This window comes from Tamandua tetradactyla, chromosome 9 (genome assembly GCF_023851605.1).
Source record: "Tamandua tetradactyla isolate mTamTet1 chromosome 9, mTamTet1.pri, whole genome shotgun sequence".
NCBI lineage: Eukaryota > Metazoa > Chordata > Mammalia > Pilosa > Myrmecophagidae > Tamandua > Tamandua tetradactyla.
Genome location: NC_135335.1, coordinates 91,934,314 through 91,951,800, shown reverse-complemented (window position 1 = coordinate 91,951,800; position 17,487 = coordinate 91,934,314). Strand labels below are relative to the sequence as shown.

General features: G+C 38.9%; 1 protein-coding gene across 1 annotated transcript in view; it reads left to right on the top strand.

The window, feature by feature from the left end:
• The first annotated feature begins 4,524 nt into the window (after positions 1-4,524).
• OXCT1 (3-oxoacid CoA-transferase 1) overlaps positions 4,525-17,487 on the top strand; it is a 152,212-nt gene continuing 139,249 nt past the window's right edge. The window contains exons 1-3 of the mRNA XM_077117071.1: positions 4,525-4,726; positions 12,965-13,073; positions 14,134-14,224. Coding sequence (XP_076973186.1) covers positions 4,634-4,726; positions 12,965-13,073; positions 14,134-14,224 — 293 coding nt within the window. The 5' untranslated portion in view covers positions 4,525-4,633. The remainder of the gene's footprint in view (positions 4,727-12,964; positions 13,074-14,133; positions 14,225-17,487) is intronic.

The window sequence follows — 17,487 nt, the reverse complement described above, 5'->3', positions numbered from 1 at the left end:
CATTTGGCCTGGGATTGAAAGATGAATAGGAGTTTTCTCAGCACAGGGAAAAAGGCATGAGCAAAGATTCCATGTCAAAAAGTTCTTGTTATGTGTAGGAAGCAGAAGGAATCATGCCTAGCAAAATCAATAGTTTTATAAACATATTTAGAAGCGGAAATATTTTTTCAAATAAAATCTTATTTAGAACCCTAGTATATAAATCAGATAAAAGTGGTACTTTACTAGTTTAAATATATTTTATCATTTTAACTATGAAACATTTTCCTAACATAAACTGAATCAATAAGAATAATGAAGGTTTTATGAAAAACAGAAAAATCATGACTATGGGGTTTTAGAGTTATATCTGATGGCTATTTTCTTTTTTAGTTCTGGTTTGGCTGTACAATATTAGGAAAATTCTCATTCACATTGCAGCTTGCCCTAAAATCTCAATATGTGCTTTAATTAAAGTAGATCCAAAGCTTGAAAGAAAAGTAACAGGAAATTTTTGCCTCAATGGTCAATCACTAATCATAGCAAAAGCTTCTTATTCACATATATATGTTTAAGATAAGTAGCCAAAATTGAAAATAATCTCTGAAATTATCTATAGTACAACACTAACATGAAAGTGTTTTATATGATTTTATCGAACAATTAGGATCTATGATGAGAACTGATGCCAAGCAGTAAATGTGTCTGAGTAGGGCATCCAAGTATTATATACTTATACAAATTTAAGTGAGTCAACATGTAGAGTAAATGATTGTAATGTAATGTAAATAATAAAAAAGATAAATACAGAGCTATAACCTTCTTTACTGACGACATACTTTATAAGTTCAAATATAGGCACTGAGAGAGTGGAGAAATTTCATTCTGATATCTGCCTCTCAAAGGCACAATGTGCTAATCTTTAATATGTTAAAATAAGAGGTGTATCACAATTGAGTGTGCATGTGTGCTATTTGTTAGAGTTGCTCTATAGAATAGTTAAAATATAACTTAAAATTTAGTTATATTTAATTATAACTTAAAAATACAATCTTGGTAGAACCCCTGAAGTAATTCTGCAGAGTCCTTAATGTTGGATGGTTTGCTGAGGTTAGATCAAGAAAGATCTTGGCTAAAATTGATGCTGGACTTTAAATTTCTAAACTATGAGGGTTTCTTTAAAAATTGTAGTAAAGATTTGAGAAGATCAGAAGACCAGATCTGCATTTTAAAATGATATTTTTAACAACTGGTTGAATGTGAGAGGGAAAGGAGGCAATAATCAGATGAAAGAAAATAAGGTTGTGAACCAAGTGAAATAGGGGGTTGGTGTCAAATTTCAAAGACATTCATAAAGAAGGAGGGGTAAAGATAAAAGCATAGTCTTTAATACCATACAGTCCTGGGTTTATATTCAGCCTGCTGTTTTCCAGTTTATAAAAATACAGAAAGCATCTGAGAAACATATAAGTTCACAAGGTATAATCTTTGATCACCTGAATAGTACAGATACTGGTCCAGAAATTACTTTACATTTTGGCATTTTGCAGCTCTTAACTAATATACCACAGGAGGTCACACAATTAGGGAAGAGCAGAGCTGAGATGTGAACCTAAGCAGCCTAGCTACTGTCCAAGTTCTTTACCATTTTGTTATTAACACTTGATTCTGAGGTTGTGCAAATTCATCATGTGAAAATCACGCGACGCTTATAATTTGAAATATAAAGGAGATGGGGGTGGTAGAAAAAAGACAGGAAAGAGGATATCCTCTTATGCCAAGTTAAAAAAACATAAACTTCGGATCCTAAAAGTAGTAGAGGGAAATCCTTGAAAGGCTGTAAGTAGAAATAAAATGATCAGACTTTATATACAAGATCATTTGGATGGATTTTACTCCTTTAAGTTTCCTTAGCACCTTACCATAATTTTCATTTTCATTTTAGGAGTTGAGCTTTCTCCAACCGTCTCATGCATTAATTAATTTATTTTTCTGAGAAAACTACACTTTAAGGAAAACTCAATTCATTTTTCAATCGATTCATTGACCAAATACTTAACTGAGTACATACTAGTTAATGTAAGGCACTATTTCAAAGAAAACACAAGCTTACAAAATAGGCAAATTAGGAGATGATGCTAAGCACTCTAAAACTATTTTTAAATTTACAAATTCATGTAAAATTTCAAATGTTATTTGAACCCACTAGACGAAAATGATCTGTTTGAAAAAATTTTATTTTCACATATTAAATAAGGACCATTGTACAAAATGAATTGTATTTAGTTTTGTAACTGACTTATAACCTAGTTTAAAATAACCTCATTATTAGTTAAGCCAGTTAAATGGCAATTGAAATCCAGGTCTTCATATGCCTCTGATTATCAACTTGTAGGAACAGGCCAATTGTGAGGACAGGCTGTCATATCTTTCAATAATGAGGGGGGATGCCAATGCATTATATTTTAGGAGAATTAAAATCAAATTTCACAAGCAGAGAATGACAATTCGCAGTCTGGTTGACTCTGAGACACTGTCTATATTCATTTGATATAAAGGTATCATATAAATATACATGTTATAGCAAAATACAAAATGAACTTTCCTCATTGCCTGTCCGGAATCAGACTGTTTAAAAGCTTTGCATTCAATTCTCCTAGTTATTAAGAGTGTGAAAGGTAAACTGTAAAAGGTTCTAGAAAGAAAAGTTTCCAAAATATGATATACTCTCCACAAACTGCTCTTTGTTACCAGCTCAGAAAAGTTCAGATTTTTTTTTTAAAGTAAGCTTTTACACAGACCGACAGTGAAAGGGCTTTGTGGAACGAGAAGGAAATCTGTAGAGACAAACTTCTCTACTGTTTGTTCAGTCTGAAGATACTCATTCTTTAAACAATATGAAATGAATTCATAGAGTCATCAAAAGGACAGAACAATGTTTCCTGACCACAGAATAACGAGGTTGAATTTTTCACAAGACTTAGAGTTACACAGCGTATAATACTTAAAATGTGTTCCCTTCCCTCAGCCAGGAGCAGGTGAGACCAGCCAAGAAGAGAGTCATATGACCACAGCAAGGCAAAATTGTTACTGCTGTTTTTCCATTTCACGTGTCCTCTGGAAGGGCAAAAGTGGGAAAGCAGAACCAGTTGTCAATATCAGCTCTCTCAGTTTTGTCCACTGCAGTACAACAGCTGCAATGTGCCATATTAATACAGTGGGGTTTGAATTTAACACCTGAATTTTCCCTCAATCCAACATCTTAAATTCTGTTGAAAACAGCACATTCCTAAATTAATTTTTCCTCGGATAGTCTAACTTGGCATTCTGTATTCTCGTTGATTTAATTATAACATTCATAGGTATAAAGAAAGAGTTCGGAGTTAAAATACCATGAAAGGGTAAATGGGCTGTGATTGTTCATTGCCTTAGCAAACTTGCTGAGGAAGACAAGGTCTCATTTAATCTTCTTGCCTGTTTTGCTTTAATTAAAACGAACAGTAACGTTACCAGGCCCTGGTTACGTTAATTAACGTAACCTTAATTAAACAGGATATTTACTGAGCTTCTACAGGTCCTTCCATTCTGCTAGGTGCCTGAGGTTCTGAAGACTTGGCTTCTGTCCTCAAACAGCTGGTCAGAGGATGGACTGTCCGAGCATGTATATTTCATGTCAATCCACCACTGCAAGTGGAATAAACTAACAATAATGCGTAACATTTATTGTATGCTTATAATGGAGTCACAGGCTTTGCAAGGCTTATCTCATTTAAACCATATGACAATTCCGAGTACTATAATTAAATCCTATTTTGCAGATAAAAACACCGACGTTTGGTAGTGTGTAATTTGCCTAAGGTCAAGGCAGAGATACAACCTGCATGCGTGCATGTGCTGTGTTATCTACTGGGCTTCTGGGTGTCCAGTAGCAAAACCATTCTGGGAAATACAGACTTGGATGATGGGGGGAAAAGGAGAGAAGGTGTGCTTTCAAAGATCAGGTCTCATATACCGAGTTTTTTATCTTGTCGTTCTGCATTGTAGCAGCAAGTTTTCATAGCAAACTTACTTTATATCAGTCTGAGCCAGGTGTGGGAAAGGACAGAGAAATGGGAGAAATAGAAAAGTTGATAAGGTGGGGTTAAAGGTGTAAGAGGTCTCTAAGAGTGCTCCTTTGTTGCTCACACTTGTCAGCCTGCCCCGGTTGGGGCTCGAACGCCGGCCAAGGTTTATTCCCCACCTTGGGGAAGACGCAGACTCTTCCTCCCTCAAACCTTAAGGGCCAAGGAGCCGCGGCAGCAAGCGCGCACCGACAAAGCCTCCTCCAGCACGTCGAGTGAGGAACGGGTGGCCGCAGGGCTGGGGACCTTTTTTTGGAGCGGCCTTTGTAGGCAGAGCCTCGGCTCCCCGCCGAGCGCCCGCCACCACCTCGCTTCTTTGCAAGACCGCAGCAGGCAACCATTCGCCAGCGCACAGCGCCGACGGCCCCGAGGACGTCACCGACTCGCTGAGGAGCCTCCAGCCCGCCCCCCGCGCGCCTTCCCCTCCCTTCTCCTCGGGTGACGCGGCAGCAGCGGCGTGCCGGCCCGCGCACACGGACACCCTTACCCGCGTGTACTCCAGCCCGCCCGCCGGCTGCGGCGGGGTCGCGAAGATGGCGGCTCTCAAACTCCTCTCCTCCGGGCTTCGCCTCTGCGCCTCAGCCCGCGGCTTCGGGGGTGCCTGGAGCGGGCCCCCTCTGTCCAAGGTAAAGCGCTGGCAAAGAGGAAGAAGGCCGTGCGCGGGAAGAACGCGGAGAGAACCCCGAAGAGTGCCCGCATTTTTCTCCTCTGCCTTCGCCCACCCTCCCCAGCTTGGGAGCTGGCATCCATGGCGCGGTGCCCGGGGCGGCGCAGACCCGCCGAGGCGTCCCTTGACTCGCCGCACCTTTGGATGACCGTCTTTGCTTAGTTCTGCAGCCGCTTCCCCGAAGGGACCAGACGAGGCAAAGAAGCGGGCGGAGAGGCTGAGAAGGGGCGGGAGGACACCTGGCAGCGCCGCCGCGCGCTTTCGGGGCCTGTCAGCGTCTTCTCCGCACGCTTCTCCGCCGCGCCTGCACTCTCGCGCCGGGGCTGCGCCCGCCTTTGAGAAGGGGCCCTGGCAAGCCGGAACCGGGCGAGGAGGGCGTCGGTATAAGGAGGGGAAGCGGTGGAGGCGGCCGGAGGGGGGAAGGTATGTTTGCTCCTATTTTGGGGCTCTTAGGGCGGGAGCGCCCTTGGAGGCCCAGAACTGGGGTCGGGTTAGCCGAGGCTTTGCGACCTCAGCACCAAGGGGCGGATTCTCAGCGGAGGCGGAATGTCGTACCCCACCCTTCCTTCTCTTATGCAGTTGTGCGCGGGATCGCAGCGGTGCATAAGGGAACCCAGAATGGAGAGCTCGCCGAGAAAGGGGGGTGTTGGCCGCGGGGGGACAGGGCGTCTTGCAAGTGGAGAAACCTGCCGAGGTGTGGCAGTGGCTCGCGCGACCTTCTGCGTGTCTCCCGTGGCCCCTCGGGTCCGGGCTAGGGACTTTCCGTTTTCAAAAAACTTAGGCAAACCTTGTTTCGCCCCATTACTGATTCTTACTGAGTAGAATCAAGAGGCACTCTCGCAGCGGATTGTTGTTTGATGCGTGTTTTTGTCCCGTGCACGATCCCAGCCTGAAAAAAAGACGCTTCGGTAAGGTTCTTGTCCCGAGTGTTCCGAGCTGAGCACTGGAACGGAGCTCTAGGACCAGGAGAGTGGCTTTACCTCGGCTTCCTCAGTAAACGCGGTGGCCTTTCCCTTGGAAGGGAAAATGGAAAGCGATGTTTTTACTTGTTGTATTGAATAATAGTTCCTAGCTTAAAAGCAAGCCTTACACACTGTGCGTACTGAGGAATAACTACCCCTGCCCATTGTATTCTGCCTCTTAGGGCAGTGAGTGCTGAGGGAATGCCAAGCCCTTTCAGTAAGTGCTAGGGAGTGGTTGAGAACTGGATTACTTCACTCTTAGATGCCTCGTTTGGGAAGCATTTTGATAATCACGGATAACTTTGGGTATACAATTAAAAGAGAACAGGACCTGTCCGATTGCTACAGGCGCTGAAGCTGATAAAATTCTTTATGGCAATACCCTTGTGCCGAGGTCAATCAACATTCCCTGTTTTGGCAGTTACTTATTTGCCTAAGTACAATTTATTTCCCAGGAATCATTCTCACCTTGAGTATATCATTAAAACGTTTCTGAAGCCCAGCAAACCTTTTCTTGGTTGGTGGGACCGCAAGTTATGGGTTTTGCAGTATCTCAAAAGTTGACTCACATTTTGAACTTTTGCCTTTGGCATTTGTTACAGGTCCAGCACTTGCTTTCCAAAGCCATGTAATTTCTCCTTGCTCCATCTCACAGCATTTAGAAACAGATTGCTATACCCACCCCCAGAGTTTCTGTTTTAGTAGGTCTGGGACGAGGTCCAATAATTTGAGTTAACAAGTTCCTAAGTAATGTTGATGTTGCTAGTTTGGGTACCACACTTTGAGAAGACTGGCCTAGCTCACACAATGCATGAACTTAAGTTTTGCATAGACTGTCTGGAAGATATTTTTCTCCATTAGTACGAGTGAGGAGGGGCGTCATTTAAAACTATTTTCCATTCGCTTAAGAAATCATGGGGGAAAATAACAAAATGACCATAAGCACTTTACTGCCTCTGTTTCTTGAAACTGTATTTTCCCGAATATCTTTGCAGCCATCACTCTCGAGGTGCATTTCTTCTGTTGCAGCTGTTTACTGGTCAACTGCTCCTGGATACTACTCAGCACTTTAAAACCCTTTCTGACCCAAACTGAACCAGTAATAAAGTGGCTTTTCCTTTCCTTGTTTTTTTCATGATGGTCAACAGTAGCACCAACCACCCCATTGTGTAAGGAAACTTGGGGCTGTCCCATCTCTCTCTGCCTTACGGGTCTTCCAGTTGTTCATGAAACCTGACGTGTGCACTTCTGCTTGAAATGTCCCTCAGTGCTGCCCTTTGCACTCTTCCCAATAGCCCGCCTCTTATAGCATCCCAAATGAATATTACAAATGCATTCTAAATTTTGTAATTATTTGATAACTTTTCCCCAACTGGTTTGCAAGCTTCATCATAGCAGGGGCTATATCTGTTTTTCTGGTTTTCTTTTGTTTTTATTTTATACTTTGCATCCCTGGTGTTTGGTATAGTTGATGCAAAAGAAATATTTTTGAACAAATGAATGAATGAATGATCTCCCCCTATCATTTTCCTGGTTCAGTCTATCATATGAGAATGTGATAGCTCTGTATTTAAAAAGATTGGCCCTTCGTTATGGAGGGACAAACTCTACCCTTTTTAAGTAGCCTTTAAGGCCTTTTCCAACCTGCTAGTCTGCTTCTTCAGCCAGATCTTGATGAAGTGCCCTCCACAGGGCATGATCCTGCAGGTCCTGAACACGCTGAGCCTCTTCACATTTTTGTATCTTTACACTTGTTGCTCCTTAGCTGGAATCCCCCTCCTTATTAGTATTTTTCCTCCTGTCAAACTCAGCATTTCAGGCAGAGTTGGTCACCCTTGAGTCTGTGTGCCTTTAGAATGCTGTGCATGCCGCTAGCGTTGGAATAGAACAAGTAGGTCACCTCTAAAACAAAGTTTATCAATGCTGGCATATGTCTCTTTGTTTTATAGAGAATTACATCTGCAACTCCCTTGAAGCTAAGTATCAGTAAGTCCCTTGGTGTCAGTAAGTTGGTGTCAGTAACTCCATTTAAGCTCCTTGAGATTTGTTCATACCACAAGTGAGTAGTTGCCAGCATTTAGTCCAAGATGAACATTGAAACTTTGGTAGACACTAGCCGCTGCTGGACAGCTAGAGTATTTCAACACATGTTGCCACCATCTCTTGGCCAGTGATGCCATAGTCCTTCTTGAAAGACCTCAAGTGTTTTTGTACAGCAGCCCATTACTGCCTTTTCCTCCTAATGTCCTAATCTTCAGCCCTCCTCCTTCCCACTTCTGTTTATCAGATTTTTATACTGAAGGGAGCAGTATCAACCTCTTTGTCTCATGATTTATTTATCTATAGGGTGAGGAGGTAAATATCCTGGGAGTTCAGTTCCATTTCATTAAGATATGATTTATTTAATCGTTAAAAAAACAGTATGCTTTGTTGATGTTCACTGAAAGATCTTCAAAAAGAAGTACATTTTCATTAAGTTCTGGGGTGTTGGTTGACAGAAAAAAAAAATTAGGTGAAAGAAATAAGGATGGAAATAGTTACAAAAGAAGGAGATTCTGAGCTAGGAGATTAAAAGATAAAATTTAGTTTCAAAAGTGGAATAAGACTTCACAGACGTGGTGTAAGAATAAGTCTTACACTAGTACATGTAGTAAAGTTGAGCATGGAGAGGATTTTAAAAGGAAAAATAGATTAAGTGGAAAAAAATTTGCACTATAAGAACTGTGATGAGTTCTTACACCAGTACTGAATCATTATTATCTCCCCATCCCTGCAACTAGTAATGTCAGAAACTTATAGCAGCAAAAACAAAATTCTTCAGAAGGTGGGAAAGTGAAATATGTTACGTGAATATAAAGGAAGGTCTCACTGAAAAAAATTAGTAACCTGTGCAGAACTTGAAGTTTGATTATTTCTTTATTTAGGTGGCTGATGGTACATGGGTCTTTTCACATCATTGTTCTAGTATTTAAAATATATTAGAAGGTGGCGGTCAATTTATGAGGAGGTTAAAACTCTCCTTGAATTCAGTTATCTAAGAAAAAATAATAGATGTTCGCAAAGACGCAGTTTTCCCCCACTCGCTGCCTAATCTTAGAAGATGTTGGATGTGACATGGATCCTCCTTGATTCCCAGAAATAGGGAGTGTGGGCAGGGAGGAAGCCGATTAAGAAAACAAAGCCAAAAGTTTAAAGGTAGCACCTCTTGCTGCAGCTTCTTCCAAGTACTGTGCAGCTTGCCCAGCTTGGCTTCATGCCTTGAAGATTTCCAGCAAATATTCTGACACAACTGCCACAGACATCCTGTTTCCTCTTTGTCCCACTGCCTGCCCTTACACTGTTGCCTTGCCCCAGTAATCTCTTTGAGTATGCAGATTGCCATCCTAAGACAGTGTAACTTGCCTACAAATAAAATAAGCACGTCAAAGTACATATTAAAACCAGGCCCCAGTTTTTGAAAACCCTCAGCAAAGATCATATAGATTAATTTTGTACAGTATGTGTCAAGTGGCATTAAAAAATATTTGTGTGTGTCTAAGGTATTGTGGGAGGTTAAAAATCAGAACTAAAGTATGATAAATGACAAATTAATCTTACTGCCTTGATGGGGATTAGAGAAAGGTTGCATTCCTGAAAGGAAACTAACATTCCCTGTCTAGGCACAGGTCTTCTGCATACCACATTATTTAATGTCCCAAAATCCCTGGGAAATAATTGCCGTGCTTCTGTAAATTTAAAAATAACCTCCTTGCTTCACCATCTTCTCCCCAACCCCCAACGACACACACACAAGAGGCTGGGAGAGGTTAAGTACTTTTGTCAGGTTCACAAAATCATCCTTACTGACCTGGAATTTGAAACTAGGCCATTTTGATCCCAAGCTTAGTGGAGTGTGGCCCATTATGCCACAATGTCTCTCAAGCTTGCTGGTTAAGTTTCCTGAAGGCAAAAATTGTCTTAGTTTTTCTCAGTAAAACAATATCAGATATCAGTATAACAGATAGATAACAAATGTCAGCAGAAATTTCTTAACTAAATATATCAATAATGAAAAAATGATGACAACACAGTTGAGTGCCAACAAATTCTTTGTTTTTTTTGGAGTCTGTTGCGCATTTCCAGAGAATATGATTCTCTGTTACTGCTTTTAATTTTGGCAAATAGTAATTTGGGTCAATGTGAAACATGTTTTTTTTCCTAAAATATTTCTGAGATTGTTTTTGGGATGGGGCAAGCTCCCCAGTAATTTCTAAGTTAATGAAAATACTGTCAACCCAATTAGAAACAGAGGAATAGCTTTCCTGATGAGTCTAAAGCTATACTTCTGTTTTTCTTCAGAAATCTTAAAAGTCTTCTGAGTTAGAGGGGAAATAAGTTTTCTTTTGACTTCATTCCTTCAGGATTCAAGTCTCTGAGATAAATAGCTCTGAGTACCTTCACCCTTTAGGCTGCTTAGGTAGATGAATTCTCTAATTTTCTTCCCCTTCCTTGGAAGTCCCTGACTCTGAATATACTTTTTCATTAGGTGAAGACAACAGTGGGATGTGGGGAGAAAATTGGAAACTTACATAGATGTGTTGAATATAAATAATGAAAAACAAGTAGAATAAGTACGAAGGGCATTTTAGGAAACATGAAAATGGGCTGTTTTGATTTCCCAGCTACTATGACAAATACCATACAAAGTATTGGTTTAACAACAGAAACTTACTGACTCAGTTTTAGAAACTAAAAGGCTTATTTTCTTTCAGGGTCAGTATTTTCTAGCTGACTGGCAATCTTTGGGGTTCCTTGGCTCTTATGTCACATGGCATGGCAGTCTCTTCTCTTTTCTTCTCTGGGTTCTGTTGACTTCCAGCTTTGGGCTGTTCTCTGTGGCTTCTCTCTCTGTCATGATCTCTATTAGGTCTCCGGTAATAGGATTGAAACCCACCCTGATTCAGTTGGAGCACACCTTAGCCGAAGCAGCTTCATCAAACGGTCCTATTTACGATGGGTTCCCACCCACAAGAATGATGAGTAAGATCATATTTTTCTGAGGTTTTTAACTCTAAGCCAGCACGGGGGCATATGTTATGGTACAAGGACCACTGTGATAGAAAGCAAAAAAGTTGGTTCTGGTCTTGCTTTGTCACAGATTTGGGTAAATTACACAATCTTTCTAAGCTTCAGAAACTTGACCTGTAAAAGGAATTGATTGAATTAGATATCTTTGCGTTTTTAAAAATCTGTTTTCTGGGAGATATCTTTTATTTTCTAATTCTTCTATTGACTTATTTAGGCTACAGAACTTTTAGTTTTCAAGATTAAAATACATCTGTATGAGTATGTGTGTTTTAAACAGAAGCAAATAACTCCTTGCTTTTTGAGGATAGAAAAGGGGATTCTGGTGCAGTTCTACTCCTTTTCCTTTATCTCTGCCTCCACTTAATTCCCCTATGTCCAGATGTAACAGGTGCCCAATCAGGACCCATTCCAGCTTCAAGTGTTCTGCTGCTAAAAGAATTTAGACGAACGAGGGGGCCAGTAGGAATAGGTAGTAAAGTTTATTAAAGAGAAAGATAAAGTACACCTTGAAGAGACTAACAATGATGTGCCCAGGGGAGGGACACACACTGAATGGATTGAGTTTAGCTCATTTTATAGGAAGTTTTGTTGGTGGCAGGTTTCCATAGTAACCTTTGAGCACCAGGTGTTTCCTTTGTGCAAGTTCCCACACTGACCTTTGGACACCAGGTGGCTTCTTTGTTCTAGTTGGAGATAGCTATTGGAATTTGTGGTTTGCCCTCACATACCCCAAATTTGTCTTTGGGCAGATGTTTAACAATTTTTATGATCATGTACTTTCTGCCATTAATAAAGAATTTGCTTTGCACCCATGATTTTATAAGCTTTTATGGTTTGGGGAGGTTTCAACGGTTTGGGGGAATTTTCAGGGCTTTAGTGAAAATTTTTGGCCCATGTAGAAGTTTGCAGCTCTGCATTAACTCGTATGAAGCTGAAAAGAAGACCAGGGCTCACAGTCTTGATGCCCTACTCTATTCTGCCTCATAGGCAGAGTGCTAGGGTATAGAATTTCTCCTACTCTTCCCTCTGTCCTCGCCTGACCCTGACCAAGTTTGAAATTTGAGGAATCAGTGTTGTCTGTTTAGCCTCTACCTTTGTAAACCTCTACCTTTGAGATAGTTTTTTATACTAATTTATGCATTTTATAAAAGGAGGTTTTGTAAGAAGAAAGGAATGATCCAAAGGTATTTTTGCTATTACCTTGTCTAGCTCAGGCTGTGTCCATATGAAAGAGTAGCTCCCTGTTAGTCAGTGGTATAAACCTCCAACAGTTATGCTGTCTCCTTAACAAGTCCATATCAGCATTTCAGTGTAATATACCATTCTCTCTATTCCCTCTCACTTTAGATTGAATACTTATTGAGAATAAAGAAATCGTGATGTTAAGTATGATTGATTGATTACAACAAGATCCATTTTTAATTTTCTCCTGTCCATGTTTTGAATAAAATAAAACAACTGTTTACAACTGATTGTTTTGAATGTTTTCTAGATAACCCATTTTGGACCAAGCAGTACACTCTGGTATGTGCTGTCTGGACAGCACCTCCCTTGCAGATAATAGTTTACTACCTTTCTACAGCATCCATCAAATTCAAGCCCCACAGTGGGATGAGTCTTTTTGAGTGCTGTTCTTTATTTGTCCTTTTAGGAAGCATTTTTTGACCCCTTATCTCGGATCAAGGGCCCAACTATGTAGTACTGATCACTGTGCTTAGTTTCCATGAGGGCGGCCACCATGTCTTAATCCTTACTGCACTGGAATAAATAGCCCAGTAGATGGCACATGGTAGGTTCTCAGTAAGTATTTGTTGTTGAATGAAAGATTAGATTACCATCAGAAATTGGTGCTCATTGATACCATTGTTGGGAATTTGAGTCTCAGTATACTTAATTCTTCTTGATGGTCACAAATGACACAATTACGGTTCTCTTTCATATAATAGAAGAGATTAATCACAAGGGGATTTCACATGATAATCTGGGATATGGTATGTCATTTGTACTCTTAAGGATGAACTACTGAAAGCTTTTAAGTGGTTTTTTAAAAGAGGGAGAATAAGGTTATCCTTTGTGTATATATAAAATCTAGTAGATTTCTATACAAACAAAATAAAGCTGTATCACCGAGTGATTATTCACTCAAACATATTTTTTAATTTTTTCAGGTATGTGTTTGCAACTTTTCAACCAGCACTGGTCTTCATACCAAATTTTATACAGATCCAACAGAAGCTGTAAAAGACATCTCTGATGGGGCAACAATTCTGGTTGGTGGTGAGTAATAGCATTGCTTTCCTTTTTAATGATAATATCCTTATGGTTTTAAGAAATCAGGGAAACCACAATGACAAAACTGTGGCTTTGAAAGACTGAAAATGACAGTTCTTTTTGTTACATTGTCTCCTTCCTGAAGTTTAGCAAGATTTAGTACTTACTAAATCCTTAGTACTTACTTTTCTTCTATTATTTTGCAAAGCTGAAGTTTAAAAAGTTGTAAAACTTTCTGTGGTGATGTCTTGTCAGTGCCTTGAAAAATTGTTAGATCCTTGAGAATTCTGTTTAACTTAAAGACTTCATCATCAGCACACCCCCACCCCTTCCCGGCAACACCGCGCCAGCTACTTCTGGCTCCCTTTTTCTTTTTCATTCTTTCTGTTGTTCTTTATTTTATGAGACACAGAACAGATAAGCATCTCTCTGTTCTTGAGTCCCCCAAGTTCTTTTGCTTTTTCTTGTTTGGAATATCTAAACTTGTGGCAGATTATTATAAATTCATTGGATTTCCAGATATTGTTGACAGGTTAGAGGTTTATTTTCAGAGCTGTTCTCTATTCTGTGTTCATTAATTCATTCCTTAATTTAAGTATGTCATTGAATGTCCATTTTAAATACAGTACTATTTGAGGAATTGTGGAAGAGGTAAAGAAATGGAAGTTATTTGTCCAGCTTCCAATTCTGCAAAATCTTCTCAGGCATATAAAACACATATGCTCAGGAAAGTAACCATGTAAGGGTTGAGTTGTAAAGTGGGACAATAATAGATATGTAGCTAAGTGCAAGACAAAAATATGTAGCCGCATAAACTGGTTGCACTGGGCTTTGTATTTGTGATTCAAAGATTTGATGGTAACATCTGGTGCTATATAATTATGTATTATGCAAGCATGTTTGACCATTTATTGAGTTGCTAAGATAAATTGTGAATTTTGTTTCATAGATCTAATAATGTGCTTGTTTTTTCTTTTTTCTTTTTTATTAAAAAGCATAACGCACATGTTTCCCTGAAAGAAAATTACTCTCTTCACAAATTATTTATCTTTTGGGCTTATTATAGGTTTTGGGTTATGTGGAATTCCAGAAAACCTTATAAAAGCTTTACTGAAGACTGGAGTCAAAGGGCTAACTGCAGTCAGCAACAATGCTGGGTAAGTATACATTTTAAAAACAATGGGCTTAAGAGAAATGACACTTCTCAATATTTAAACAAAATTTATCAATAAATGTAAATTTCCTCCATTTACCTGAGCAATATGCCCAAGCATCAAAAAAAAATCAGAAATCTTTAACAAGGTCAAGCGTGGCAGTTACATTTATCCAAATATTTTTGGTACTATCCTTTATAATCGTAAGTCAAGCAAACTTGCATAATTTCATATTTTCTGAATAGAATGCAATTTATTTTTCTAAACTCAAAATATATTGTTAAAATTAGGGTGTATATTTTCAAACTGAATCTTCTGTTTTAAAATTTAGAGGTGTTCCTTTATATTGTGTATTGTCATTAGCTTTTTGTTTATAGAGCAGCATGGAAATCAACTTGAAATCTGTTTCAACTCCTTTCTTTTGATTATGCTATTACTTTACATATATATAAAGAAATACTATTAATAAAAAATGTTGCTAGTCTTGGTGGAAAGAGGAGGATATGTAGCCAGCACTTAAGACAGTAGGACCAAATACTAAAATAATCAGCAAAACCTTAATATTTTAATAATGGTATGCACATTAAAGTGCATTTAGTTATGTAGAAAAAGGCACAAATATTTTTATATAGAATGGTAAATCATCAGCTATCTTCCAGCAACAAAGCAAGACTCCAGATATCTTAGAATCTAAAATCTAAGAAGCTAAGCTCATAGAAGAATCCATTTGTCCCATATAATTAAGTCATAAATTAATAGTATATCCAAATACAACATTTTCTTTTGATATATTTGATATTATTATATTATGTATATTGGAATTTAAGTATGTCTAAATGAGTTATAAACTAGAGAAATAAGATATGGTAAATGATTGCAAGTTGGAATTTTTGTTGTAATTTTATTTTGACATGAATTGTGAATAAATGAGATGTCAGAAAATAAAAATTCAGAAAATGAAATTTCAGATTTAGAAAATGAAAATATTAGCAGAACATTGATGCCTTTTATACAATATCCTTTTGCTTTACATTAATGTATCCCTTTAATGGATTTTTGGCTCTAGATTTCTTTTAACCACTGAAATGTTTGAAACCAAAGTTTGTTGTGTTGCAGTATAAATTTGTCTCTAGGTATGCCAGAAAAATTGTGTCTTCTAAAGACAAGCAAAATAATCTATTTGCAAGTCCATTAAAATTATCTTCAAATCAGAGAACTGTGAGATGCTTTTATATATGGCTTTTATTAGAAATGATATGTCCCTCATTTGCAAAAGATAACATATGCCTTTCTTTTCCCTTTGTACTGTGAACTCTTAGAGGAAAGAACTTACCTTATTCATTTTTTAAAAATAATTTTTTTATTGTTGTAACACATATACAAATGTCTTAGTTTGCCCAAGCTTCTATAACAAATGTGACACACTGGTTTGCCTTAAACAACTAGAATTCATTGGCTTGTGGTTTTGAAACTAAAATAAGTTCAAAATCAAAATATTGTCACTATTTGCTTTCTGCTGGAGTTCATATGTTCTGGTACTTATTGCCAGCAATCCTTGGATTTCCTTGGTTTGAATTTCTGAGTCCCATCACAGGGTGATGTCCTCTCCTTTCTGGCTTCTGGAATGACTTGGAAGGTCTCTACCCTGGTTCAATTCACCACTCCTTAACTAAAAATAACATCTTCAAGAAGTTCTATTTACAATGGGTTCACATCCACAAGGCCATGAATTAGAATTACGTATGTGTGTTTGTTAAGTACAAAATTCAACTTACCAAAACCACTTTCAGGTAATAGTCCAGTGGTATTAATTACATTGCCTTATTCATTTTTGAATCATCAGTGTTTGGTACATGGTAGGTAAAAAATACATGTTTGCCAAGTTTGTGAATTGAAAAATGAGTATATGGCAAGAAAGGCACACGTATATGCTAACAACATTTTGCTAGGTGTGAAGCCTGATTTTGTACCTGGTTAGGTGATAGCCTAGGCTGAATATCTTATATACTGCTTGCTTGCTTTGTCAAATTGCTAGTCTAGAAACAAAGCATAAACCACATAAACAAGAGAAAAGATCAACAAATACAAGGAAGTAATCTATAAAAGGATCCAAGCTAAAATGTTTAATAGGTTAAAAAAGCCAAACAAATCCACGAAAGAGTGGTTAGAAAAATTCCCAAGTCAATGAATGACCAGCTGTACCTGGTATATAGTATAGACCTGCAGTCTTGGAAGGAGTTTGGGGTTGGGAATTTTCAGACATTTAATACTACGGGAAGGAAAATGGACTTCATCACTTTCGTGGATTATTTTATTATTATTAACTTTATCAGTGTATAAAGTGTATCAGTCAAGTCTCCAGAGGAAATCAATGGTATTGTCAGACTAGGTAATTGAGAGTTTACCAAAGGCACTCTTTTTAAAGCATATGGCAAGCAGCATGAGTAATAAAGAACCTCAGAGTTAGTAACGGAGGAAAGCTGTTACCACCAGCCCTGGGCATGAAAGGAAGGAAGCAGAGATCTGTTACCAGATCCTGGAAAAATAAAAACTTCATAGAGAGGGCTTTCCAATCTGTTGCAGCTTGCTAGAGAGGAAGCGAGGAGGATATAAACCCTGACATCACTCTTTTATCCTTCTCTAACCTTCTCCTGGTGTCTCCCATTGCTGAACCCAATCAGAAACCACAGAGCAAGAGGGCCTCTGTGTGACCCTACACAGGTTAGCCATGCCAAGCACAGAACAGGCTGAGAAGGTTGCAGAATGGATCTAGAGGGACAAATAGAAAATATCCAGCATAATGACTTGATTTTCATTTTTGTAGGACAAGAGCCAAATAGGAGAGAGAAAGTGGAGATGAGCGATAAATTCATTAAAAAAATACTGAGTACATTATTTTTGGAGTGCCCGCAGTGTGCCATATGTGCTTTCAGGTGTTTGGGGTACAACAGTAAACAAAACAGATCAAGATCCTTTGCTTTCCTAGGGCTTACAGTCTAATAGGGAAAGGCAGACAATAAATAGTAAGCAAATAAATAAGTACATTTCCAATATGTTGAAAGGTCATAAGTGCTATAAAAAAGGTAAAGTAGAGCAGGAAAGGAGGCTTGGGAACATGAAAGTTGAAGGGCAGTTTTCAGTATTAAATGGATGACCAGGGTGGGGCTCATTAAGGTGACCTTGGAGCAGATACTTGAAAGAAGGGTGAATGAGCCATGCACATATTTGAGGGAAGAGTTTCCAGAGATTAGAAGGCCAGTACCAAG